Raw genomic sequence first — 25,969 nt, 5'->3', positions numbered from 1 at the left:
GAAGTAAGTCACATACCTTTTGGAACCCACAGTAAAATAATCTGGATCTATATTAGCATTGCGGTTTTCCATCATCATAACAGCTTCTTTGCCCATTTCACTGCAAGAAGAGCTGTCATCTATATATTGTGGAGATTTGAGGCTTCTACGATTGACAAAAATTAAATTTCAACTTAAAATGAGCAATAAAACTTACGACTCCATGATATCTTCGATTTCATTCATTATGTCTGATATTCTAGTTGGCTTTTCTGAAAGAGAATATGGAATAAGCTTCAGAAGCAGATAATAAGCAAATAAATTGCTATTTTAAATTTTATAAATTATATAACTTCCTTATATTATTATGTTGTTTCAGGTCATTTTGATCACATACTTTTTGAGAGTTTGTTATTCCCGAATTTTGAGCCGATTGGGTTCCGATGAAGAATTCAAAGTCAAAATCGATTTTGTTCGTTCGTAAACACTATCAATCTCGAACAGAATAACTAGAAACTGGAAATTTGAAAGGTATATTCATATCTAGAGTTTGTTAATAGGCGAAATGTTGAGAAAAGATTTTATAATTTTTCGATTATTTCTCAACGATATCTTTCGCTGCATTAAGAGCATGCAGAAATCTTTCATTTATTAAAAAACTGAAACAGTGGAATTCTTTAAAGATCATACCTGTCGGGAAACTTTGAAACTATTTCCGTGCTATTTATTGTGCTAAGATATTAATGCTCTTCTATCCTGATTGAATTTATAGGACAAAACGCACCTTCAGGTTAGATAATTATTGAGAGAATAGTAAATCATCACCTTCGACAATATAATTGAAGTGGAATCAATTTTTTGAAAAGGAAAAATAAAATTTAGAAAGAATTGAGTGCATTTTTAATGAACTCACCTTGTAGTGAAGTCAGATTACTTGATGGATTCGGACGAATGGGATGTTCCTCGCAAGTTTGGCTTCTACAATTATTTTTGTCTGGCAAACCTGAAAGTAGTGATTTAATATATTTCAAACTTTAATATTTATAGAGAAAAAGGTATAATTTCTATGAATATTTATCTACCTTTCTGTTTTTTGACACGCGTTTTCCTCAATATTTTCCGACGTTTCCTTAGTTTGATAGATTCATCCTCATCTCCTTCTTCTTGAGAGCTGCTACTCCGACCTGCACTTATATGATTTAGAGGTTCTGGGATCACAATGTTCAAAGCAGACATCAACTTTTTTCTCACTGCCCTATAATATTTCCGTTATATGTAGATGTAAAATACATAGGGTCCTGCCATAGTGGAGAGGTGTTCCTTATCGCTAGTTAGGAATCTAATTTTTTTATGAGGTATCCTAAGTGCGTGAGCACTATGTCATAAGAAAAATATCAAGTCACACAGGGTGTTCAGTTTTTCCTCTGCAGGCCTCCCATTGAAAAGGAAAACTGAAAACCCTGTGTAATATTTTCATTACATAGTACTCAAGCATGGTAACTTTATAAAAAAAGATTCTTCTTTTTTCTCCAACTAGAGATATGACCGCGCCACTGTTGCAGGACCCTTTATAAAGATGCAATATATAATATCGAGAGCAAATTTACTTACAGTTCTTTTTGCCTTTTGTGACTCTTTGCTTTTGCCACTAAAGACTTTTTTGTCTTCTCTGAAATTCCCCGTTTGATAGGTATACCTGAAAAATGTTCTATCACATCTGTCAATTTATTTGTTAATTCAACCAACCATCTAATTCAGGATCAGAACTGCTTGCGATACAACGGGGCCTTCTTCTCAAGTGCTTCCTAGGAATTTTACATGGAGGAGGAGCTGTACCATCAGGGGTATCATCTTCAATATCAACGCCACCTAAGTATTCACTATCCGACTTATGACTTTCTGACTGACCTGTACTATCAGCCTAAAATCAATAATCTCATTTTTATTTAGCAGTTAATACATTTAAAACGTCAATTCCAATGAAATAAGAATTTTTTATTGACATTTCATATTTTATCTTCAGTAATGAAAGGTTTCTATACAGGGAAAATTTTGAAGCGATTTCCAAATATGCAGGTACCTTAACAAGTTTGCTTGTGACCGGTAAAGCAAAAAATGTTCTGATTTAGAGATACTGATTTACTATTTTGTAAATGGGAAAACAATAAATAGTACTTTGCCTAAATTGCAAAGTAAAAAAGTAGAAAAGAATAAAAGTGGTTCTTTTATGTAAGTGTGAAGCTTAAATTGGATACCATGGAAAAGACTCTTCTAAAGAGTGAGCACCACACCTCCTTGTTCTTCGCTTCTAAAAAAGTAGCTCACCACAAAACATTATTTTTGGTCTTGGAACCTCTATTATCTTCCGAGAAGTTCTAATTCAAGCCTAAATTCATTGAAATTAGACATACAGGCAGAAAAAATTAATACATACACATAACTAAAGTTATTCAGAATTTTAAATTTGAATACTGAAATAATCTGGATAAAAAAATATACCATATTTATTCTGAATTATAGAGGTATTTTAACATATCCCGGAAATTACTTACATGCTCTTCCTCAGAATTGCTGCCATCCAAGCTCACACTATTCTCAGATGAAGTTGCGCACTTGTATGAAGCGATACCCGCATTCTCTGCTGCTAAATTAATGAGACCACCTTCAGGTACAGTTGTTCCCCCTCGAGTCCAAACAGCCTTGATTAAGACAGAAGCGAGGAACAGCGTCTGCATTTGAAATTTGAAAATTTGAAATTTCAGTGTCCATCTATCAGTTTTTCACAAAAGATTTGAAGAAAAAAAATTCATAATACATTCCAAAATTTATATGCCCACTATAATTATTGAATATTTGAAAAAAAAAAAAATTGATGTACAACATTTCCTCTTTCAGAAATAATAATATCTTTCGTTACAAAGAAATAAGGTTTACCTGTTCAGTGTGTTCTTTCGGTTCCAATTTTGTCAAAAGATTATAAAGGTGAAGCGTTGGTGCAGCTGATAAATGTTTCACTAAACCAGGCAACAGATCATGCACTGGTTTTGCACAATGTTTCAGTTGAGCAGCTGCCCATATGACATCCATATGGGCACATGTTATCCTACCTTCCATAGCCAGAAAGTTGAGAATAATATGACTTTGCTTAATCACCTACAAAATAAAATGGTTTAAGGAGTAGAAACTGTTAGTAAAATAACAATATACGTTGTTTTGTTGAAGATATTCAGTATTTGGCAGTAAATAAATAAAATATAAAATAAAATAAAAATATTGTTTTCAATTAACTTAATGACAGTTCGTTGGATTGTCTCATACATTTTTATAAGGTAGTCCAACGAAATGATATTATCCAAGTTTGTGTTTGTTTGCAGCCATATTATTATTGAATTGCGTTCTTGGCTTGCACTTCTGAACGGTGCAACAAAATGCCATTAATAAAGTGTGAATATTCGCATGATCTCCTGATCTTTCACCCATTGAACACGTCAGGGATATTATGGGAATATTACTACTTATCCCATCCTTCACAGACTCTAGCAGCACTTCGACACAAATAGCCGAGATACCACAAGTGAATATTGATTATCTCATCAGAAGTATGACCACAGGTGTTTCTGAGTTTATAAGAAGTGTCTTATAAACTCTTATGAAACTTATTATTGTGTTGGGCCTCCGCCACTGCGGAACGGTTGGATTGAACCAACTAAACATTAATACATTTTAAAATAGTCTTGATCAAATAGAGTTCAATGTGGGAACATACCTAAATATGTAAAGGTAATAGGACCCAGCTTGTGGGGGATAATGTTAATTTTTTAATCAAAATGAATGATCTGAAATACCTCAACATGTAAATTTGGGCCGAATAAGTGGGAGATGATGTTGTTTGCTATAAGCCAATCTGCCATATGCCTGGGTGCCGCCTCAGCTTCAGGCATAGCTTCTCCTGCACAAATCTCAGCTAACACACCAATTTGGTTATTTATTTGGGTTATCCCTGCTAATCTCATAGTCAAAGTACTTGAAGTAAAATATTTGAATGCTAAATCCAAACCGTCCACATCAAAAGCTACCGGTGTGTCAAGTGGGTCTTTGATAGCATTCCACATAAAATCTTAAAAATAAAAATGAAGTATGAATACTATAAGCAAATCCTCTCATTGAAAATAACCTACCTGCCATACTTTTTATAGTAGGTGTTCTCAAATCACGATCAGACAATTTACACATATAACGCAACACACAGGATCGTAAGGGCACAAGCATAGTGACCATACTTTTATAATTTAACCAGAGCTTCAAGTTGCAGACTGAAAAAATATAATAAATATTTAGAAATGCAATTTTTCTCCTGACAAAGCTTTTTCAGTTAGAGATTTAAGTTATTATTATTTTTCAAACCCTTAAAAGTTATTTATCAAATGTTCTAAATTCTCACTTACCCACTGAAATCATTGCATGTGCGGTGGTTACTGGTAGTAGATCTGGTGTTAACATTGTAAAACAACTTGTCATAGCTAAAAGACCACCAATCTTACAAAACCAGCTCACATTCTTCAAGAGATATATGGGAATTTCAGAATCATGCATATCACAGAACAGGTTAAGATTTTGTAGTTCCTGCTGTGTGATTTCATCGATCTTTGTTTGGATAGTATGTTTATAAGCTACATAAAGTGGAAAATTAAGAAGGAAAATTTTGGAAATCAAATTCAATAATATGTCCGTCTCTTGAATTTCCTCCTCTTTTGCTTTTTCCTCTATCTCTTGCTTTGTAGTAGTTGCTTCTGAACCTTTCTCTGCTAGGGATTTGCAACAACATACTGCTTGAAATATCAAACCTTGAGTTACGTAGCTGAACCTTTCTAGATTTTTTTGATCTCTATAGCAACACATGCATTGTCTGTAAAATAAGGGAATGTGAATTGAAAGAGAAAATCACATAATAAATAGCATAGCAATATTGACACATCTTAAGGGGAATTTGAGTTGTTACAATGAAGCGGATGTCTAGATATATAATAATAAATTAATACAGAAGATAACTCTACTCAAATTGTGAGAAGTATAAGGAATAATAATCAATAATAAACATATTTTAGAAAACATATTGTTAATTTTTTCAACCATGTGAATGAAGATGAAAATCACTACTGTATATAATTATATTTTGAAAAAAGAATCATAATAAGGAGGACTGAAAAAGAAATATTATGTTACAATAATATTCACTGGGTATATTACTATTTTTTTCGAAAATGAAAGTAGTACTTTATTGAATTTGAAATTACATTTGGGTAAGAGAAGTATATCAATAAGATCATCTGGTTTTTATGTCAATTAGGAAACCCTAGAATTTAGATCGTTTTCTACATCATTGTGTTACAATATTCATGTCAATTAATCACAAAGAAACTTTTTCATGTGATATTATGGTTTTATTTACAATAGTGAAGTACTTTTCTCTATTTTGTTTGAGGATTTAATTGAAATAAATATGAGACATTCTCTGGAATTAAAGCTGGAATTGAACTGATTTTGAGTGTACTCCTTGACTGATAATTCAGTAGTAATAAGAAAAATTCTACATGATAAGAAGTGACATGCTTAAATTGTATAAGGAGTTAAAAAATATAGTTACCTTGTGGTCCAAGCCTGAACATATGAATTAACTACTTCTATATCTTTAGAACACAAGAGTGGAAGCTCATTGGCTTCTCTACAGACTTTTGTTTCATCTGAAAGAAATAATTTATAAGAGAATAAAGTAATTTCGACGATACCAAACATGAAATAATTCAATGTAAGGTCCTTTAAACTACAGAAAACTTACAAGAAACAAGAAGCTGTATAAAATCTGAACATGTATCACACATGATTTCGCTATAATTTTATTATTACATATCCCTTCTTGATTTTCATTCACAATTTAACGCTCCAATTATAGATGTTTTCTTTCAAATTGAAACAATCAGATGGTAACAATTAATGACATATAAGCTAAACATCCACCATTTTGAATTGAAAACTCCTAGACAATGACAACAGGATGACATTTATCAGTGGTCAAGTTAGTTCGATTGATTCAACACATTTTGGCCTACAGGGGGATGTGTTCCGAACTTCGAATATAGAAGGAGTATCAAGAAGGAGTATAGGCGTCTGAAAATAAGAATGCAGCGCCAAGGTGAGCAGACGTAGAACTATAAATGTTGACATTGGAGTGTTTTGTTGTATTAGAAGTGTGTTACAGTGTATATAATATTCTCATTTTAGGTAAAGGCGGTAGGTATCATCATTTGTTTCAGTTCAGTGTAGTGATATTGAAAGTTATACAAGGATGGAAGACTTCGAAAAATGACGAATAACAATCGTATGCATATAATACGTGAACGGTTCAATCAACATTATTATACTACAGGATTCTAATAGTACCCTTTTTAGGTCCAAATGGCAAGACTGAGTTTAGTAGAATACTTGGGGTATTTTAAAGGCACAAACACTTCTAGAAGTGTTTATGAAGGTGAAGAAGTTTTAAATGCTGGTCACATAATAAAAATGTTACATGTAATTTGCATGACTAATAAACTTTAGTTGAAAGGTTTTTTTACTTATCCGAATTGATCATTTCACGTTACCCTTCAATTATGCAGTCTCAACAAAATATTACAAATGCTAAGGTATTGAATATTTTTAGGAATACTACAGAAAGTCGCATATCCATCTTTATTTATTTATTAAGAGATAACTCAATTTACATGAGATGTTTCTGAAAATAAATTTATATAACTAGGTTACTTAAAACTACTCATATTGATACCTATTTATCCAATTATATTATTACTTGACTAATGAATCATCAAAAATAATGAGAATTCAATTGAAAATATTTCACTCATGAAATGAATTTATTTTGAAAATATATTCTGCATATTATACGATTATTCTAAAATAATTAAAATGTGATAGAGAAGAATCATCAGTGTGCCCTGAAAAAAAAATATATAGAATTTCAGAGTACATGTCCAAATATTTCTGAGGAATTTTTCCAATATTGTGTGAAGGTACCTTATATTTGAAGACAATGTATCTTTGGGACAATTCTTGTGAAATGCCAAATAAAACAGATTATGTCACATTTCAATTTTGTTAAAACTAAAACAATACTCTGCTTGATTGTTTAACGATGTGATCTTTGATCACTGTAAATAGATTGTACTGCTTCTACTATTGTATCTAATAGTTTCATATTATTGAGACCAGTAAAACTGTTTAGAGCACTATCTGTTGTTATCAGGACACACAAAGAAGATACTTTAGGAGTATTCACTTACACTTCGAAATCCTTGAAAGTTTTAGGCCCATTTTAATCAGGCTGACCCTGAAGAAGCTGTAATAGACCTTGTGCAGCTTCGATTTCATCTTGGGAAGTAGATTGCTAGATTGTAGAGCAGGTTCGATTTCTTCACAAGAGCATTCTTCAGCAACAAGTTTTTCTTTGTTGATATTTCTTTGTTTCAATCTTTCAGATCTACTACTAGAACATTCAGGTTCTTCCTTTGTGGTAGTAGATCCAACAGGAAGATTTCTGGAAGGCACAGCAGTCTTTTTCAAACATTTTTTCTGAGTGGAACTGGAATCTGTAAACGATTATTATCCCCATAAATATAATCTAAAATTTCATGTGGTATCAGTGCTTACCTCGATAAAAATAATCATAATCGATAAAATGCAGGGAACATACTTTCATATTTCTTGTCCCTGGTTTATCGATTTTGAGTTTCAGTTGCCAAGCTTTTTGTCGATCCATCAGCACTTTAATCCCCAATTTCCCTTCCACCCAAACACGATATTTATTACCAGTTTGAGGGAAAGCATGGAACTTGATATTTGAACTTTTTTTTGCCCAGGAAGAACACTGAGGAACTGAACAATAGCGATTCGAACGACTCATAACTATTAAAATGATTTAAAAAATATATAAATATTTGTAGAATATCACACAAAAACAAAGCAGAATGCAAGAACCTCAGAGGAATGAAAAGGACTGACTAGTGACTACCTCTGAGGCAAGAACCATGTCAACATTTTCAGTTACTCTGATTGTCACCAGGTAGCGTAGCGCTTATGTTGATTCGCCTATAACGAGAATATTAAGAAGGAGCATAACGCGAAATTTCTTGTTAAAACTGGTCAACGGAAATCATGTCTCAAGATATGGGGTACGTTGGCCCCTAATATTACTTCTATGTTGATTTTGGGAGTGGCTGGTATGATGATTGTATGGATTTAGCTTCTTTAGTCTTTGAGGTGGTGTGTTTTAACGAATCATGGAAGTTATCAATAGGATATAAGTCAATTATAGTCAACAAGCCATACGGTAGAAGATTGTGAATAAGAAAAAACTTTTAAATTAATATGAACTCATATCGACCAGAGTTATTCATCATTATATTATATATTATATTATTTATACATAACTGCCGAGGACTTTTGTACTTATTCAATTTCATAATATTATTATTAATTATTTCAATTCAAAACTGTTCTGTGTTATAAATAAATATGATATACAATTGAACATATTTGTTCAATACCTATTCGGTACAGTTCAATTTACTTCTTATTATGCTAGCTCTCAGCTACATTTTCTATTGAAATAATTATTAATTTTCACCGAAATGTATTATTTTTCGAAGAATGCAGTTTTTATCCTACTACGCCACTGCCTACAGAAAACATGGGGCGGCCATATGCAAACCATTAGGACGGTATGCTCCTTCCTAGTATTTTATATTCTAAGGTTCCGGAAAAAAAATAAAAATCTGTCCTATTTACTAAATGGTATAAAATGCCCTACCTAAAGAAACAATGGATGAAGTAATTGATTTCGAGTTAATGTATTATTCAGCAATTTTTATTGTAGTCTTCATTATGGGGCCGATCAAAGCGAGGGCACTGGAGGTAATTATTATCCTCCAGGAAAAAATCTTCCACATTAACATCTATTTGTACCAAAAATAATAGAACAACTATTTCGCACAAACTAGAAAGAGAAAATTTTTGTCATTATTATATGGCTTGTAATCTTATTACCTACATCCGATTGGTATCCCAGGCCCAGGTATGATGTAAAATATAGTAATATCTTCAATAGAATTTAGTTGAAACGATTCTGAATATTTTACCATAATCCACTTTATCTCTGCATGCGCCACTGCATAAAAAACTATTAAAAAATACTATAATTCAATTTGATATTTCCGAATGTATTTTTATTGGCTTTGGAGGTAATTGTGTTGTGGTCCCATTTTCACGAATTATATTTATGAGATCTTGAATTGAGTTTATATTGAAATTACCTATATTTAAATAGAGGCATAATGCATTTCCTTTCTGAAGATATAAAGTTCGGAAAGATTCAATACAATTCCGAATAGAAGAAGAATATTCCTAAACCAAAAATCATGGAAAACTTATTTTCCTATTTGAGTGTTTTTATGATCATGTTTATGCTTTTACAGACAGGAATACGGTGAGTGATGATTTTTTTTTAAACCAAATAACCTGTAAATGTGATTAAATCAGATATGAAACAAAGAGACTAGATAGGTACCTGCTGTCATTCAAAAATCAATAGTAAGATGCATAGAATCCCTGGTGTGTTCACTGATTCGATTTTGTTTCAGACTTTTTGAGATATCCACCTTTTGCTTTGGTGATCTGCTTCACCAGAGTTCTGTAAGGTGGCGCTCTTCAGAAATTTTCGAATTCCCGCTATCTGCCTGGCGCCGTTTAAGATGAAATAATGATTTTAGACTTTACAAACTTTTAAAATAAATAACGATTCAGTTCCTATCGAATTTTCAATAAAATGAATGGAATACAATGATAGAGTACAGAATATTGTTAAGAGCATAGAATATAAAATTTTATTGTTCTATATTCAAAGGTCACGAGAGCTGAGAATCGAGAGAAATGTCAAATATAAACGATGTATGCGCCATCTGAAATAGAAATCAAATAGGTAAAAATCTGAAAAATCTCGCGTTTTGTCTGAAAGTTTTACAGGTATAAGTAAACACACTTCTATGAATCAATAGTAAATCTAATATTTATCTTCTCAAATTCCAGATCACAGCAAACTATTCACTACAAGAGACCATATCAGCATAGATTACAACTTCCACCGCATCACATTGCCAATATGTTAAAAAAATAAATGTAAGATCTTTGGGTGTTTATATGTATTATTGTTCACCTACCAGTAAAATAAATAACTTTTCTTGTATTTCCACTGTTTGATTTGTTTTTCAATGTGACCTTATTTCAAAATCTTGGCTTGAAAGTAGTTCAGAACTCTCACCATGGCATGTTTCTACATTCACCGGCAACAAACTCGGCCACTTAAAACTTTGCTGAAGTTCGTTGTCCGAGTAATTGTCAGAAAATTGCAAATGTACTCATTTGCAATTTTCTGACAATTACAATTGTTTCTATGCCAAATTGAAGATACATTCTTCAAATGCTCCATTTGTTGGAAATGACTTAATTTCAATGCAAGATCGCATGAATTCTCAACAATCCCTATGAAAAATTTATTATAATTGAGGAAATGTTAAATTTAGTAATCAATACATCGACTTTTAGTTTCTTTCTAGATTTTCTGGAAGTCTCAGACTATACTCCTTTCAGATAAATCTTGAAGTTTTGATTTTAGGCATAGGTTTTGCTTAAGTAACCGCCCTCCTCTTTTTTACGTAAAATTAACTGAACCAATAAAAAATATAGGTTGTAATTTGAGAATCTTTTTGATGAATTTGAGTTGTCGAAGTTCATGATCTTCTTACAAACACCCTGTACATTTTTGCTCCAAACTGCAAACGGTCTAGAAATACTATTTATTGGCACAATTGAAAATGAAAAAGATTTTTTCGAAAAAACTAACTTTTTCTGCAGAAATATTTAAAAAGTCCTCGTCGCAACAATTTTTTTCATACGAATCTCATCAACTCGTAAACCGTTGATTTTATATTTAAGTTATATTGCTTGAATTGTCATTAAATAAGCTATCTTATGATTCAATATTATTGTAGTTGTAGTTTGTTTCCGGTATAACCTGAAGTTGTAGAGGTTTGAAAATACTTTAGGGAGAAAGATCATTATCTCCAACCCCCATATGCAAATTTTCAGAAGAAAATTATGATTAGTTTTCCATGAACGTCTAATAGGCCATCGCGGAGAATCACTCTGTATATGTACGGAAGAGTTGAAATTTGTATAGGACCATTTAAATTCCATTGAATTTGGTTAGAATTTATGTAGATGCGCCTTCTGCCTGAGGGTTATGCCTGTTTCGTCCCGAGATCGCTGTTGGACTGTCCAGTTAGCCAATTCAGCGATCTCTGCCTAAGACACCTTCTCACACTATCGTGGAGAGGTGACTCTGCTGCAAAGCGGTGATCCTCATGCACATGCCGGGGCCGTAGTAGAGTTTGGCGCGACACCCATAACGCCATCTCTCGGGTAGACAGAGTCTCTACGAATTGTAGAAGATTCAATCAGGATTTATCAACACACAGACCGACAAAGACGAAATCGAAGCTGTTCAGCATAGCCTGAAATGCATAGTTTAGAAACGACAAAAAACTTTTTTCATACCGATCCAGATTTGGAAGCAAAATAAAATGGGAAAACAATAACCGTTATCAATAATGAAATGAGTGTATATTTTATAGATGACCATTAAAACTCATTTATTGAATTAATCGTATTCCGATAACATTGAATCTAATATAAAATTTGATATAGTTCATCAAGAAATTTATTTGCGATATGTTTGAATACATGATGCATATATGGTTGTCCGGAAAATGACTCCTATATAAAAATTTTTTCAGTATGATATGAGCTCTACAGTTGACTTTTCGAAATAAGTATGGTATACGTCAATTCGATTTCCTTGAAGTCTAACGGAACAATTTGTTTGCTCTAATGGTTTTTAGAGTACAAGAGATTTGTACAAGACAACCGTCTTGTATCATGCATAAAAAATACTTTTTTGATATGTGAAAAGACATTTCTTCTGGAATTATATGTAAATTAACAGAATTGGTCTCTAGGGGTACAATTAGCGCATGAATGAACAAGCGCTCAAAAGCTCCTGACTTAACGTCATTAGTGCTTAGTCCTCATTTTATTCGATATTCTGCTTGAAAAATCTATGGTCTTGATTTCGCTATCAACACGAAATTTTGCACGAAGCTTGGAATTTGATATATATCAAAAAATATCTCACAAAAATCCAAAATATATTAATCAGATGATTCTAGTACCCTTACAATTCCAGAAATCGTATAGTGGTGATTTTTCATCATAGGATGGGTTTTCTCATTTTTTTTTGGACAACCGCTGTACATATAATGTCCAAGATTGTAATTATAAATAGCAAATTTTAATGTTTCATAAAGTATAGCATTAGGTAGGTACCTTTTTTTTCTAATTGGCTGGAAAAATAATATAATTGACGATCTAATTTTATGGTATTTTGTTCGATATATATAGGAAATCATACGTTTCTTAATTGTATTTACGGTCATTATCACAGATCAAAATGAGTATATACTTGTTGTGGCTTTTTATATCTTTTCTCTCTTCTCTTCTTTTCATTGTGAATGCGTAAGTATTGATCGAATGCCTCAGTTCTATGTTGGAAATGATAAAAATAATTGAATGAATCACATTCTCGATTTCATACAAGTACAATACATAACACAACTATTACACTTATTACCAACATTATCGATAGCCTCATCCACACATTGAAACAAAATTATAAAATCTAGGATTTTCGAGAAAGCGTTAATCAAAAAAAAATGTATGTTCTGATGACAAAATTCTCCTGAAATATGGCAGGAACATATGAATGGTGATTTTATATTTACAAACTTTAAATATAGTCAGATATTGGATATCTTTTCGATATTCTACTCAAGTTTTTTATCGTTCTGATGATGCGATCAATATGAAATTTTGCATCTACCTTGAAATTAATATTTTTCATCAATATGCAATATTTTAACTCGTCTTGTTAAGAGTATATTTAAAATTTCAGAATTATCTGAACGTTTGAGATCAATCTAGGTTTAATAATCGAAAATTACAGACATGTTATAAAATAGAGAACTGAACTCAGTTCAGATAACACGTGCTCTAAAAAGATGTCTTGAATATAATATGTTCAAAATTTTCTTATTGATGAGAAATTTTTCAGGAATCAATTCTATATTGTTTTCTTATCGATTTGTTCGATGAAACAACGACAATTATCTATATTTCATTGAATAATTTGTTATTGATTTTTAAAATGAAAAAGAATTAAAAAAATGTTGATCAGATTCATCAATGAAATTTTCTGTGCGCTATTTTAAGTTTTCAAGGAAATATTTCATAGGAAAGAAAGATTTTTATTCAAATTATCAGTTTAAGTTATTGTTTTATATAAAGAAGCAACTCAATACTGTGTAGAATTCCACAGTAATTTGCTTCAAATTGTGTATAAAAATTTTACTATAATTCCTAATTCGGATTTGAGTCGGAGGTAATATACCATTTCGCTGTTGGGTAAACAATTAACAGTGCTGTGCCTAAGGTGGCTGATGGGTACAGTAACAAAGCCTACATCCAACACAACCCATATTCCAAATTCACTCATGATCTGAGCTCAGTCGTTCACTGAGTCTCCGTTACCTAGGGAATACGCTCTATTAGTGTGACGTCACACACCGCCATTTTTGGTTCTCCTGTCAGTGTTCGGAATCCAAACAAATGAATTGTCATTCAAATTAGTACGGTGTCGTTGAAGGAATTGGCTCATTTTTCTAAATAAGAGTATTTGAGGAACGATTTCAGTATTAATTGATAGACAGAAGGAACGGGGTTCATACCAGTAAGCTTGAATCTTGTATAATAACATTTTTGTAAAAAGCCGTGTTTATTAGTTGAACTTCAAGTTCGAACTTACTGGCATTAATCTTGTTCCTTCTGTCTATCAATTAAAAGTAAAATCGTTCCTTAAATGATCTTATTTATCAAAATGAGCCAATTTCTTCAACGACAACGTACTTATTTGAATGGCAATTTGTTTGTTTGGATTCCGAACATTGACAGGAGAACTACAATGGCGATGTGTGACGTCATCACTAATAGAGCGTATTGGAATAGAAATAAAATATCGAACAGTACACACGATGGAGTCAACGTTGAACCTCTTGTAATTTTTATTTTGTTTTTACTGCAGGTAAGTTACACATTTCTCTATCATATCCATATTAGTGACACGAATAGAAAATTGAATAAGAAACCCATAATTAACACATAACACTTCCAAATTAACACAAATAATTAAAATTTTTTCACTAGATCCTGATCTTTGGAATGAACCTATAAAAGAGAAGGCTTTAAAAACTATTCTGACAAAGAATGTATTCAGGAATCTATTCATAATGAGACAGTCAATTATTATTCGAAATATGAGTAGTGTTTTCTCTGTATTATTATACATAATTTTTCTTCAGGGATCCAAGTGATGCCATTCCAACTGCTGATCCTGATGGAAAAGCAAGAATTCTAATCAGAACACGCATGGGACGTTGATAACTGGGTACTATGACTAATGCTTTGGTTCATTACTTTTAAAAATAAATCTTTCCAATTATTTGCGAGAAATTTTTTATTCCCTTGTGAACATTTCCTTTTTAGATGTGTATGAATCAAAAATTGACAAAAATTATTTTCCCAATAGGTGTAACACTACAATAGTAACTTATTTCCTGAGAAGTTCCGCATTTTGTTCACAGTATACCTATTCGAAAGAGCTGGATTTTCTACAGAACATCTTATGTTCCAACATCCATACTGAATTTTATCAGAATTGAATTTATCTGTTGGATAATTTTTTGAGAGCTGGTCTCGGAACTGATCACCCTAATATTTCGTCATAATGTCTGTAATTTTCAAATTTCGCACCGAACATGGTCTCAAACGATAAGGTCTGACTCGAAAATTAAAAAGGAACCTAGAAATCTGAAATTTACAGGGTATGTTCGGATCTTGACTGCCGATATCTAGAGGCTCAGAGGGTATCAAATCAGAAAATCTCGAATTCTGAATATTAAGACCGTTAATGGACCAAATCCTATTATAGGGGGTAAAAATGTCTTTCCGAAATGTTGTTTTTTTTTGTTAATCTCAAAACTGCAAATTCGATCGAGCTTTATTCGGATGTAGAATGAGAATGTGGACCTTGTGCAAAATTAAATTCAAGTAGAATATCGAAAAAGTACCCAATATTTCTGTGACTACAAAATTTGAATTGAGATTTCGGATGTAGATATGAAATAATACTTTTCAGCTACGTGCAAAATTCTAAGATGATTACATTGTCAGAACCATAGAAAATTAAAAAAGAATAGTGGAATAGAAATTCACAATATTTCCGTGATTTCAAATCCGATCTTCTGAGAGATGCGAAGCCCATGTCGCCATCTCTCGGGAAAAAAGTCAACACAAGAAAATAACCAGTCAACTTTGTTCATTCATTTTATTTTATTGTGAAACACTATTTTTTGTAATTGTTGAATGAAGGTTATTATTATTATGTCAAGCTTCGTGCAATATTTCATGTTTCAGATCCATAGAAAATTCAAGCAGAATATCTAAAAAAACTTAATATTTCAATGACAACAGATACTATACCGAGATTCCTCATTTTTTAACTTCTTAGTCTTCTCTTGGATGTAATTGATATTTGAATTCTTGAATTTTTAATGATTCTGTTGAATCATAATGGAATTTTCCTAGAGGCTTGAAAAGAGACTCTATGTTGGCAATAGCCCTATTGCTAATCTCTTTTTTACAGTGCGTTTTGTTTTTAATCTACCTTTTTTGAAATGAAATTTGGAATTTAAATTGCAAGGTATCTGTTAGTTCAAGTTCAGAAATTCAAATGATAATGCTGGTCAGAAAAAGTATAATCTGCTAGAATGTCTAAAACTTACAAACTCGTATAATATTAGTTTCAGAGTGTTTGTACTGTTAGTTCAAATTGGAATCAGTTTAAGTTTCAGAGTACTTTACTTAGAATGAATATCATGTTTCAGTAAATGTTCAAACTGACTACTATCTGCTGTCAAATAATGGTAGAGACTTCTAACAACCCTAAGAGTATCGAGAGAAATTTTACTACATTCGAGTGTTTCTACAAGGGTTGTTCAATAAGTTTTGCTACTACCCTTTTTTTGTTATGCTGGTACACTCTTCATATGAATGTGTGTGAAGTTTGATTTTAATCTGCCAATTCATTCTTTGTTTACAAGCCATTTACTATCGACGTGTCACAGTATTTTTTACAATTAAAAAATCGAGTATTTTGCAGTGGTTGAATTTTAATTTTTGGAAGGTTTAAATGCAAAGAAAATTCATGAACGAATGTTGAAAGTGTATGAGGACTCTTTGCCTTCAAACAGATTTGAATGAGACTTTTTCATCAACATTTAGAGCTTTTTCGACAAAATCAAGTGAATTTTATGCTTCGATTCAGCACTATGAATGAGACTTGTGTCCATCATCATGATCCTGAATCGAAACAAGAAGCTAATGAGTGCTATGAGCCTGATTCTTCGGCTCCAAATCGAGTTTGTGTCCAGAAATCGGCCAAAAAGGTGTTATCACATAAATTTTATTTGTGGATTACTTGAAAACTGATGAAACAATAAATTCTGAATATTATTGTAACCTTTTAGACCAGCTGAAGGAAAAAACCTCAAATTTCAAATGTTCCCAAGAAATAATCAAGTGAAGTTAAATCTGGTGATCTAGGTGATCATTCTATAAGTTTTCTACTTATCCATTACCCAGGAAATATTTCACGGGGAAAACCTCGGAGTTTTCCCTCGTCTTATTTTAAAATTTTCACAGAATTCCACTGGGCTGCTCGAATCATCTTTATGGCTGATTTTGACCTTGTAGGGGCGGAATATATCTGAAAAGATCACCTTACGATTAAATTTCACAATTCTGTAAAAAACTTGAAATTATTTGATTATTGCCCATAACTACACATATAAAATCTGTTGTCACGAAATTTTTCCCATGTTCTGACTGAATTCTCGATGGTTGTGATGAAATTATCCATCAAGTTTGAAACTCCCATTCTTCATGTGTTAGCAAAATCTCAACTCGGTCGAATATATTCCCATTGAAAAATCTAGATTTTTTTTCGATATTCTTCTTGAATTTTATCGGGTGTTAACGTGATCAACATGAAATTTAGCACGAGGATTGAAAATGTTATTTTAGATTTGGAAGTGAAATATCGATCGAGTACCTATTTTGTTACGAAATTATAAGGAAAATTACGAACAACCATATTTAGTCTTTGATCCTGCCCTGAAAATTGAATATTTCTAGGTTGATCCGTTCGGGGAAAGATCGCTCAAAAAAGTGAGTATTAACGGATAAATTATTATTCCATTAGGTATGTTTTTGAATAGTTGCATATCGCATCAATATACAAAATATATTTCATAAAAAATTTGAGGCAATTCTGGCGGCTCCGACTAATTCTTGAAACTAATCTTTGATTTGCTTAAAAATGAACAATATCAAAAACCAAAAAATTTCCTATCCTATGATTTATCGCACTGATACGCTGCTGAGGAAGTATGGAGTATTAGGGCTTCCAAAGTTGCAATAACAGTACAAATACTCTGAAACTCAAAATGAATATGCGTGTTGAAGATTCAAGTAGGTACTTCAAACTTCTTGTGGCCTCTACTACCCTTTGACTTTCTGAACTTGATCCTGCAATGATCTTAAAGTGACCTTGAAATATAAATCTAACTTGTACAGGGTGGGCAAATATCAATGTTTTAGCAGTGCATACAACTTTTGAATCAGAAGAGATAGACAAAATATAATATTCCGTTCTCATTCTCTTTTTCTGAGAAACTAACAAGAGTACCTAGTATTAATTTTGACCACCTCCTCTTGTTTTCGAGTTATAAGCGAAAATTAGAAAAATCACGATATCAAAAACAATTCCGCTAATACTGAAAAGGTAAATTTTAATGTAATGAGGGATCGAAATTTTGCTCTAGGAGTCTAGGAAAGACGATTGGGATATTTTAAAATAGGATTTTATATAATACTGATTGCTATTATTTTCGATTTTTGATAACTTTATTCTTGAACAACAATTATACAACACAATTGGAAAATTCCGAGCATCTTCAGAGGTTTCTAGGTCATAGATTCTAGCTCAACGTTGGATTTCTTCATACTGAATGTCGATTCAATTTTTAGGGTGAATTGAATGTTCGCGTGCCTAGTATCAGATAGTTTAAAAAGGCATTCAAGTGTTCTTCACCGTAAGAGCTGATTACGAAGAAATCATGAAATTTTCTAATTTTACATAATACAACAAGTCAGACTAATTCATTGGATTTTTCAAAGAAATCCAGCTCATATAGGCAACAAGCTTTCGATATCTGTTATAAATTTTTTCGAACAATTATCGATGTTCTGTTCGATATTACTGCTGATAATTAGTTGTTTGTTTCTACTTTTATATTTTGTTTTGCTTTTTTCAGCGGAGAAGTTCCTCCAACTGAAACTGAAGGAAAAACACGTATTAAAATCATCGTTTGAGCCGAGAGTATAATTTGCGCATGGAAGTTGTATATGAAAATGATTAATAAACTAATTGATTATTTGCAGACCTTTTTACTTACCTATCATTCTCGATTCATTATTGCTGATAATATTAATAACCGTTCCAAAAACAATTCAGAAAATAATTTATTTGGCTTCAGAAGAATTGAGTTATTGCTGAATTATATTCTTTAAGTACCTATTCTTATTTATTTAGCTCTTGATGCCTTTTGTTGAAAACAATGTATTAACTTCATACCTAATGTCGAATTGCCAATTATTAAACCTTAACACATAGAATACATTTGTATGATTTTGAAGCTCTCTTAATGTATTCATATTGTATGTTATTGTAATGTAGTCTATATGTACTCACCAGTGCTGTGTGATTTATTCATTCATTTACTTATTGCTAACCCCTAAACAACAAGTATCTCACTGCTGGTATCGTTTCAGGGTCTGAGTTAGAAAATTTTAAGAACGTTAATCCTTGATACCTAACATAAATAGCAAGTATATAAAAAAAATTGTCCTTTTTAATCAAAAGAACGTTAATATTGTAGGAACTCTATCTAATATACTTTAAAATCTGAAATTCATATTGCTGAGAAGTTCAGAGTGGAACAAAATCGAGAATTTCATCATTCGAAGTGGCAACAGTATGTTATGTAGTTGGCTAGATAGATACATTTTTATACATATACCGAATTTCAAATAAAATAATATCATTATAAAATAATGAGGAAAAGGAAATACAAGGTGTCTCAAAAGAAATTTTATATGTGAAGAAGCGATTGAAAAAAAGCCGTTTGTCGAAATTTTTTTATTTATTATGAAAATACACTGTTTGGGAATTTAAATCTTGAAAATAATAACGCCCTAATGTCTATTCTCGCCTTGACGGCTTGGCGAATATGCTCTGTGAAACACCTTGTATATTTATAGAAAAACATGATGTTTGAGAACCCGTTGAAAAAAAGTATTAATTGTTGATTTTTCTTTCATCACAGTTGGCAAGAACGATATTATTCTCCATGATTATTCTTCCCAAGTTTTGAATCATAATGTGTAATTGCTATTAGTGTAATGACATCTCAAAAAAACTTTAAATAGATTCTTCTGCTGAGTTTAGAATTTATTTATTTGATGATGATATTTATGAATCACTTAAAAATTTGTTTTTTTTGAGCTGATTGAGTAAAACAATCGGATGATGGATATAAACCATTATTTTAAATTGGAATGCAAAATTATGTGTGAAATTCATTGAAATTGAAAAAATATTCAATACATTCTTCTAGGAATTTCTCAGAAATTTTTGCCAGCCTCTAGAGCGGGCCATGCTGATGGTTATTGTTTGTTGAACTTTCGTTAGTTTTTGTCAATGGTTTGTGTGTTTAATCGATAGGTATCGAATGGTAGGTTATGTGTGAAACACATAAATAATTCTCATTTGAATTATTGACTCATCATTAGTTTTTCATCGAAACGCCAAACTGTGCAGTTTAAGGTTGTGACTGACATTGTTCCGTCCAGAAAATTCCAAATATTGTAACAAAATGGAAAGATACCAAATGATTAAAATTATCGAAACTTAGAACAATATGAAAACAAGTTACTGCCAGTGGCTGAAATATTGAACATATTTGACTGAATATTTTCAATGTAAGTGAATTTGGTTGTAAAATTCAATATCTTGATTTGAATTAATAATTTTACAACAGATTTGAATGAAAAATTGGAAATTGAGCTCGCATATTCGAAGTACAGAAAACAACTGATGTATTAGAAAATGAAAACACAAAACGTATAATTGAGAAAACGTTTCATATCCAAGTGATGAGTTACTTGGGTTGGTCGAAGAGTTGAAATTGTAGATATAGAAATTCAATTTCAAATGTCTGTACAAACAATGTCTATTTTATTTCGAATATAATGGTTCTGTGTGATAATTTTTCGAAAATAAAGGTATCGCGCACTATGTCCATTAGCGATGAAGCGCACTTCTGGTTGAATGTCTACGTCAATAAACAAAACTGCCACATTCGGAGTGAAGCTAATCCTCAAGTGTATGTCGAAACACCGTTACATCCAGAAAAACTGACTGTTTGGTGCGCTTTGTGGGCTGGTGGAATCATAGGTCCGTACTTCTTCAAAAACGATGATTGCCAGAACGTTACAGTCAATGGTGATCGGTATAGAGCCATGATTACTAACTTTTTCATTCCTGAATTGAACAACCATGATGTCCAGAAGCTGTGGTTCCAACAAGACGGCGCAATATGTCACACAGTTCGTGCCACAATCGATTTATTGAAAGACACGTTTGGTGACCGCCTAATTTTACGTTTTGGACCTGTGAATTGGCCTCCAAGATCTTGTGATTTAACACCGCTAGACTACTTTCTGTGGGGCTATATGAAGTCATTGGTCTATGCGGATAAGCCACACACCCTTGACCATTTGGAAGACAACATTCGCCGTGTTATTGCCGATATACGGCCACAAATGTTGGAAAAAGTCATCGAAAATTGGACGTCCAGATTGGACTACATCCGAGCCAGCCGTGGCGGTCATATGCCAGAAATCATATTTAAAATGTAATGCCACAAGATTATCTTGCGGATAAATAAAATTCATGTCAATCGAATAATCCATCGTTGTTTTATTGCAATTTAAAGTTCTATAGTTTTAATAAAACCGCCCTTTATATTAATTGGTAAATTGTTCACTTCTACAAGTGTCTTGTCCAGAGTATTTTCTTCGTTGGATAGCGATGGCGAGGCATTCCGTCACTAGGAGATGCAGAGTTTCTTCCTCCTCCCCGCAGAACCTGCACTCGTTGTTTTCTGTTCTGCGGCAGTGCACTGAAAGAATCCAGTGAGGATGATGTAGTATATTTTTACTAAGATTTAGATACTTTTTAGATATCGCAGTATCAGAGTATTGAAGAAACTTTATGAAATGATACAAGGCAAGAAGATTCCGCCAGGATGTTGCTCTCCTTCCTTTTTCCCTCTCTGAAACCCTTTCTTCTATAGGTATAGAACTCACTGGCCACACATCAATCTCCAAAGTTGACTATGTTTTAACAAATGCAAATTTAGTTGATTGTAATGTTAAAGTTTACGAACCTCATATTAGTGATCATCGGGCTATTACACTCGAGTTTCAAATAAATTTGCCCCTAAAAAATCATGATGTATTGAAGTTAGTTAGAGACCTTTGTCCCCAAAATCTGAAGGATTTTGAATATTGTATTTCAAATTGTGATTTCCAGGAAATGTATAAATATCCACATGTTGATGAATGCTTTGAAGTGTTTGTTAATTTGATTCAAAGTTCTTTTGAAACTTGTTGTCCTTTCAAAAGATATGTCAACAATGCCAATGTTCTCAAAAAATTCACTTCTCCAGAAATTATCTCGGCGAAACGAGACCTGAAAAATCTTCACTGGTTACATATCAATATCAGGAGTGAATCTACCTATTATTTGTATAAAACAGCCAAACATTCTTTTAATAATCTGTTAAGAAATGCTAAATTAGATTTCCACCGTAATCTTATTGATAAATCTACTAATAAAAATAGAACAGTGTGGAATCTGGTCAATACTGTGACCGGACGAAAAAGCAATGATCAAAGAACCATAGAGCTTGTTGTTGAAGGTGTCTTGTTTGATGAGGCCAAAACTGTAGCTGAGATGTTTGCCAACCATTTTATAACGGTTGCGGAGATAAGCCTCAACCGTTACTATAATAATTCATTGTCCACTTCATGTACTACTTCATGTATGCTGAATAATAACTTTTTCTTTCATCCAGTTATGGATCATGAGGTAGCTGACGTATTGAAATCTCTTAAGAATGACTCAGGTGTTGATTTTGTTTCTGCGCGAATCTTGAAGTTGATAGGTCCTGATATCAGTCGACATTTTGCCTATTTGGTTAACATGTCGGTTACCACAGGAGTTTTTCCTGATCTCCTCAAAAAGGCCACTATTATTCCAGTTCATAAAAAAGGTGATGTGTATGATATTAGTAATTATAGACCTATTTCTGTTCTCAGTTGTCTTTCCAAACTATTTGAACGATTGGTGTTCAATAGAATGATGAAATTCATTCATAAGTTTCAACTGCTTACCTCTGCGCAGCACGGTTTCAGATCAGGTCGCTCAACTCAAACTGGAGTTTTGGAATTTGTTGAATTTGTATACGACTGCCTCGATAATGGCTCATATGTTGCCGGATTATTTTTTGATCTTTCTAAAGCATTTGATAGTATCTCCTTTCAATTCATATTAGACAAATGTTACAATCTTGGATTTAGGGGAGTATTTCATGACTGGATTCGAAGTTATCTTGAGGGCAGAGTTGCATCCGTCAGAGTTCAAGATTCTTCATCCAGTAAACATAATTTGAAGTTAGGTGTGCCTCAGGGCTCTGTCTTGGGACCGCTCTTGTTTTTGATATTTATCAACGATCTGCCTGAGAATTTGTTGAGATTGTTTATTAATAAGTCTAAAACTTGTCCAGATCTGATGAAGATACTAAGAGCAATCTTGTTTGCTGATGATTTTTCATTAGCCGTTACTGCGGATACTTTGGAGGAGCTACAGGGGTTGTGCGATTTATTGGTTCATTGCTTCGTTGAATGGTGCTATGTTAATGCTATCATGATAAATGTGAACAAGACTGAATGCGTTTACTTCTCGATTTCGAATAATGATAGTACCCTTGTAATTCGACATTCAGATTCTATTATTGCATCAAAGAACTGCACGAAGTTCCTAGGTATCTACATCGATAGGCACTTAAAGTGGAATTCACACGTTGATGAAGTATGTAAAAAGCTGTACAGTTCTTATTATGCTTTAAGTCGAGTCAGGTATCTACTTCCCTTGTGCTCACTTATGAATGTATATTATAGTTTAGTATTTAGTCACCTATCGTATAATAACATGGTATGGGGTAATTCAACAGAAACTGATAGAGTATTTATTATACAAAAAAGAATTTTACGTATGATATTCAACGTATCTCCACGATCCTCTTGTAGACCAGTTTTCTTAGAAAAAAGGATATTGACACTGGCTTCCATTTTCATATTGAGATGTTTGGTTTTTGCAAAGGAAAATGAGGAAAGTTTTGTAAAATTGTCAAGCTTTCATTCCCATAACACTAGGAATAAGAAAATATTGTCAATTCCCAAACATAAGACATCAAAATTTGAAATGTCACCTAAGTATCAGTGTATTAAGTTATTTAACCATCTACCTAGTAACATTAAGTCGCTCAATTTGTTTAAATTTAAGAAAGTTGTTAAGTCTTTACTTCTCAAGAAGTGTTTTTATAGTGTTAATGAGTACTATAATGATAGCTTAGAAAATGTCTGAATTGTTATTATTTTTGCATTTGTGACTTGTCCTATACATACCTTGTTTGTCTAAAAGGATCAATAAACTATTATTATTATTATTATTATATACTTCTGCCCATACTTCAGTAAATTTCTGAGACAATGAAACGAGATTGTAACCTTTTTCTGTCAAGAGTATTTGCCTCTTCATTTTCTTGAATTCAGTTTTAGGAAGAACGAATAATTTATTTCGAAATAATGAAAATTGTGATTTCTCAAATTATGATATTGTTGAATTATTGAAACCCAAAATTTTTCGGCGATCATAATTTGCTGAAAAATATTTCTGATGCACACAAGACTTTTAATTTATGTATGTATTTCGCTACAAGTGATCAATATAATTTTATTGTTAAATTTTCCGCATATTATTTCATTATAGTCATCTCATTTAATTGAAAGTGAAAATCAATCGAGTAGATTTAATGTCCCTCAAGCTTTTTATGTTCCGTTATCTTACAATATAAAAAGCACGGATATTCTTGAAAGGTATCATAGAAGACTTTCCACTGCAATATGAATTTGAAATTCTTTTGGCTTCTTGCAGCGTCCCTGTCTGCTGTTTTATTAGTTAAGGCGTAAGTAATGATTTTTATTTTTAAATCCAATACTTTGGTACCAAATATGTAAACCTTACTATGTTTGTGTAAATGTGTTTAAGTGGAAAATACTGAAAAGTAAGGACTTCGGGCTGAAATATATGTACGTCATTACTATCACACTTTAGATACATATTTCTTTGTTTTTTCTCGTTTTGACCGAATATTTGGATTTATTTATATGTTTATATCGCGTGATTTTGGGTTTTAACTAGTTTTACAACATGATTTTTAAGCTTACACGAATTTTACCACGGAAATAATTTTCTTATAAATTAGGATATTATCATCTGCCGGACATAGTGTAGAGTGGAATAATTTTGTGAGTCCACTTCCTATAAAAGGAACTCAAACAGAAAAAAAATTCTTATTTTCATATACGACACTAACAAGAACTTCCTTCAGTTATATAGTTAGGTTTATATATTTCAGAGTAATGGCCGAAACCGAGCCAATTGAAGAGACTTACGGAAGAGCTAGAAATCGAATTAAATTAAACAAATATCATATGTGAACCATAATAAATGTATTCGTTTCAATACCAAATGTCGATTGTGATATTGGAAAATCAAAACAACACATCACTAATTTCTGTTGTACCTAGAACCAAATTTCTTCTCAGAGAATATCAATTTATACTCACTTAATTATTCCGTTGAATTTCATTAAGATTTTTTATTTTACTTTTTTCAGAAATGAATCAGCGGAAATTCCTGAAGCTCAAGGCAAAGCCCGAATTACAATCAAGACGTGATTATTTACTGAAGAAACTATGGGAAGATGAATAAATTAATTGATCACTAATGAAAACACTTTTATTTCACTTGAATTATTCATAATTCATTTTCTTAAATTTTTTTTGAATTTGCATTGAAGATTCAAATATGACTGATCTCAAAAAACTTTGTAGTGACGGGGGCTAAGCTAAATTCAAAGGAAATTGAATAAAAAAAATTATTAACATAATACAGTAAAAATCTGACATGATATAGAGACTATATCTAATGGGAACGAAGAAATTTCTTTCGTAAAATATATCTGTCAGAATCTTTTTGTGACCATTGTGAAAATGTGAGATTAAACAATATCTCAAGATGCCAGGTCCTTGGATATTTCAATTTTGGAATATTTAATTTTGATAAACTCACATAACATGACAAGGATCAAAATTGGGTAAGCGGAATAGCCACACCACAAGGTACTAGCAGGTACTGCTAGTGTGAACAGTTTCAAGAACAAATTTGACTTGTGGGCCTCAC

The 25,969-nt window shown here is 32.2% G+C and overlaps 1 protein-coding gene and 4 long non-coding RNA genes across 6 annotated transcripts in view; 4 read left to right on the top strand and 1 right to left on the bottom strand.

The window, feature by feature from the left end:
- LOC123671391 (ubiquitin carboxyl-terminal hydrolase 34) overlaps positions 1-6,017 on the bottom strand; it is a 31,155-nt gene extending 25,138 nt beyond the window's left edge. Inside the window, exons 1-13 of one of the 2 annotated variants that reach the window (XM_045605225.1) lie at positions 5,816-6,017; positions 5,624-5,720; positions 4,425-4,885; positions 4,158-4,292; positions 3,825-4,096; positions 2,914-3,132; positions 2,532-2,708; positions 1,726-1,900; positions 1,591-1,675; positions 1,062-1,234; positions 893-982; positions 197-251; positions 17-145 (exon numbers count right to left, since the gene is read on the bottom strand). In XM_045605225.1, coding sequence (XP_045461181.1) covers positions 17-145; positions 197-251; positions 893-982; positions 1,062-1,234; positions 1,591-1,675; positions 1,726-1,900; positions 2,532-2,708; positions 2,914-3,132; positions 3,825-4,096; positions 4,158-4,292; positions 4,425-4,885; positions 5,624-5,720; positions 5,816-5,858 — 2,111 coding nt within the window. In that variant the 5' untranslated portion in view covers positions 5,859-6,017. The remainder of the gene's footprint in view (positions 1-16; positions 146-196; positions 252-892; positions 983-1,061; positions 1,235-1,590; positions 1,676-1,725; positions 1,901-2,531; positions 2,709-2,913; positions 3,133-3,824; positions 4,097-4,157; positions 4,293-4,424; positions 4,886-5,623; positions 5,721-5,815) is intronic. The other variant, XM_045605226.1, reaches the window with a different exon arrangement.
- A 2,572-nt stretch (positions 6,018-8,589) lies between these two features.
- On the top strand, positions 8,590-18,754 carry LOC123670721. Its single transcript, XR_006745975.1, has 2 exons — positions 8,590-8,946; positions 18,633-18,754. It is a non-coding gene; the product is annotated as an uncharacterized LOC123670721 (long non-coding RNA).
- On the top strand, positions 9,364-10,273 carry LOC123670720. Its single transcript, XR_006745974.1, has 2 exons — positions 9,364-9,517; positions 10,117-10,273. It is a non-coding gene; the product is annotated as an uncharacterized LOC123670720 (long non-coding RNA).
- On the top strand, positions 12,528-14,698 carry LOC123670719. The gene is made up of 2 exons (XR_006745973.1): positions 12,528-12,660; positions 14,559-14,698. It is a non-coding gene; the product is annotated as an uncharacterized LOC123670719 (long non-coding RNA).
- A 5,783-nt stretch (positions 18,755-24,537) lies between the features above and the next one.
- On the top strand, positions 24,538-25,514 carry LOC123688823. The gene is made up of 2 exons (XR_006750117.1): positions 24,538-24,689; positions 25,404-25,514. It is a non-coding gene; the product is annotated as an uncharacterized LOC123688823 (long non-coding RNA).
- Positions 25,515-25,969: the final 455 nt, after the last annotated feature.

This window comes from Harmonia axyridis, chromosome 1 (assembly GCF_914767665.1).
Source record: "Harmonia axyridis chromosome 1, icHarAxyr1.1, whole genome shotgun sequence".
Classification (NCBI taxonomy): Eukaryota; Metazoa; Arthropoda; class Insecta; order Coleoptera; family Coccinellidae; genus Harmonia; species Harmonia axyridis.
This window is presented reverse-complemented; position numbering and strand designations above follow the sequence as displayed.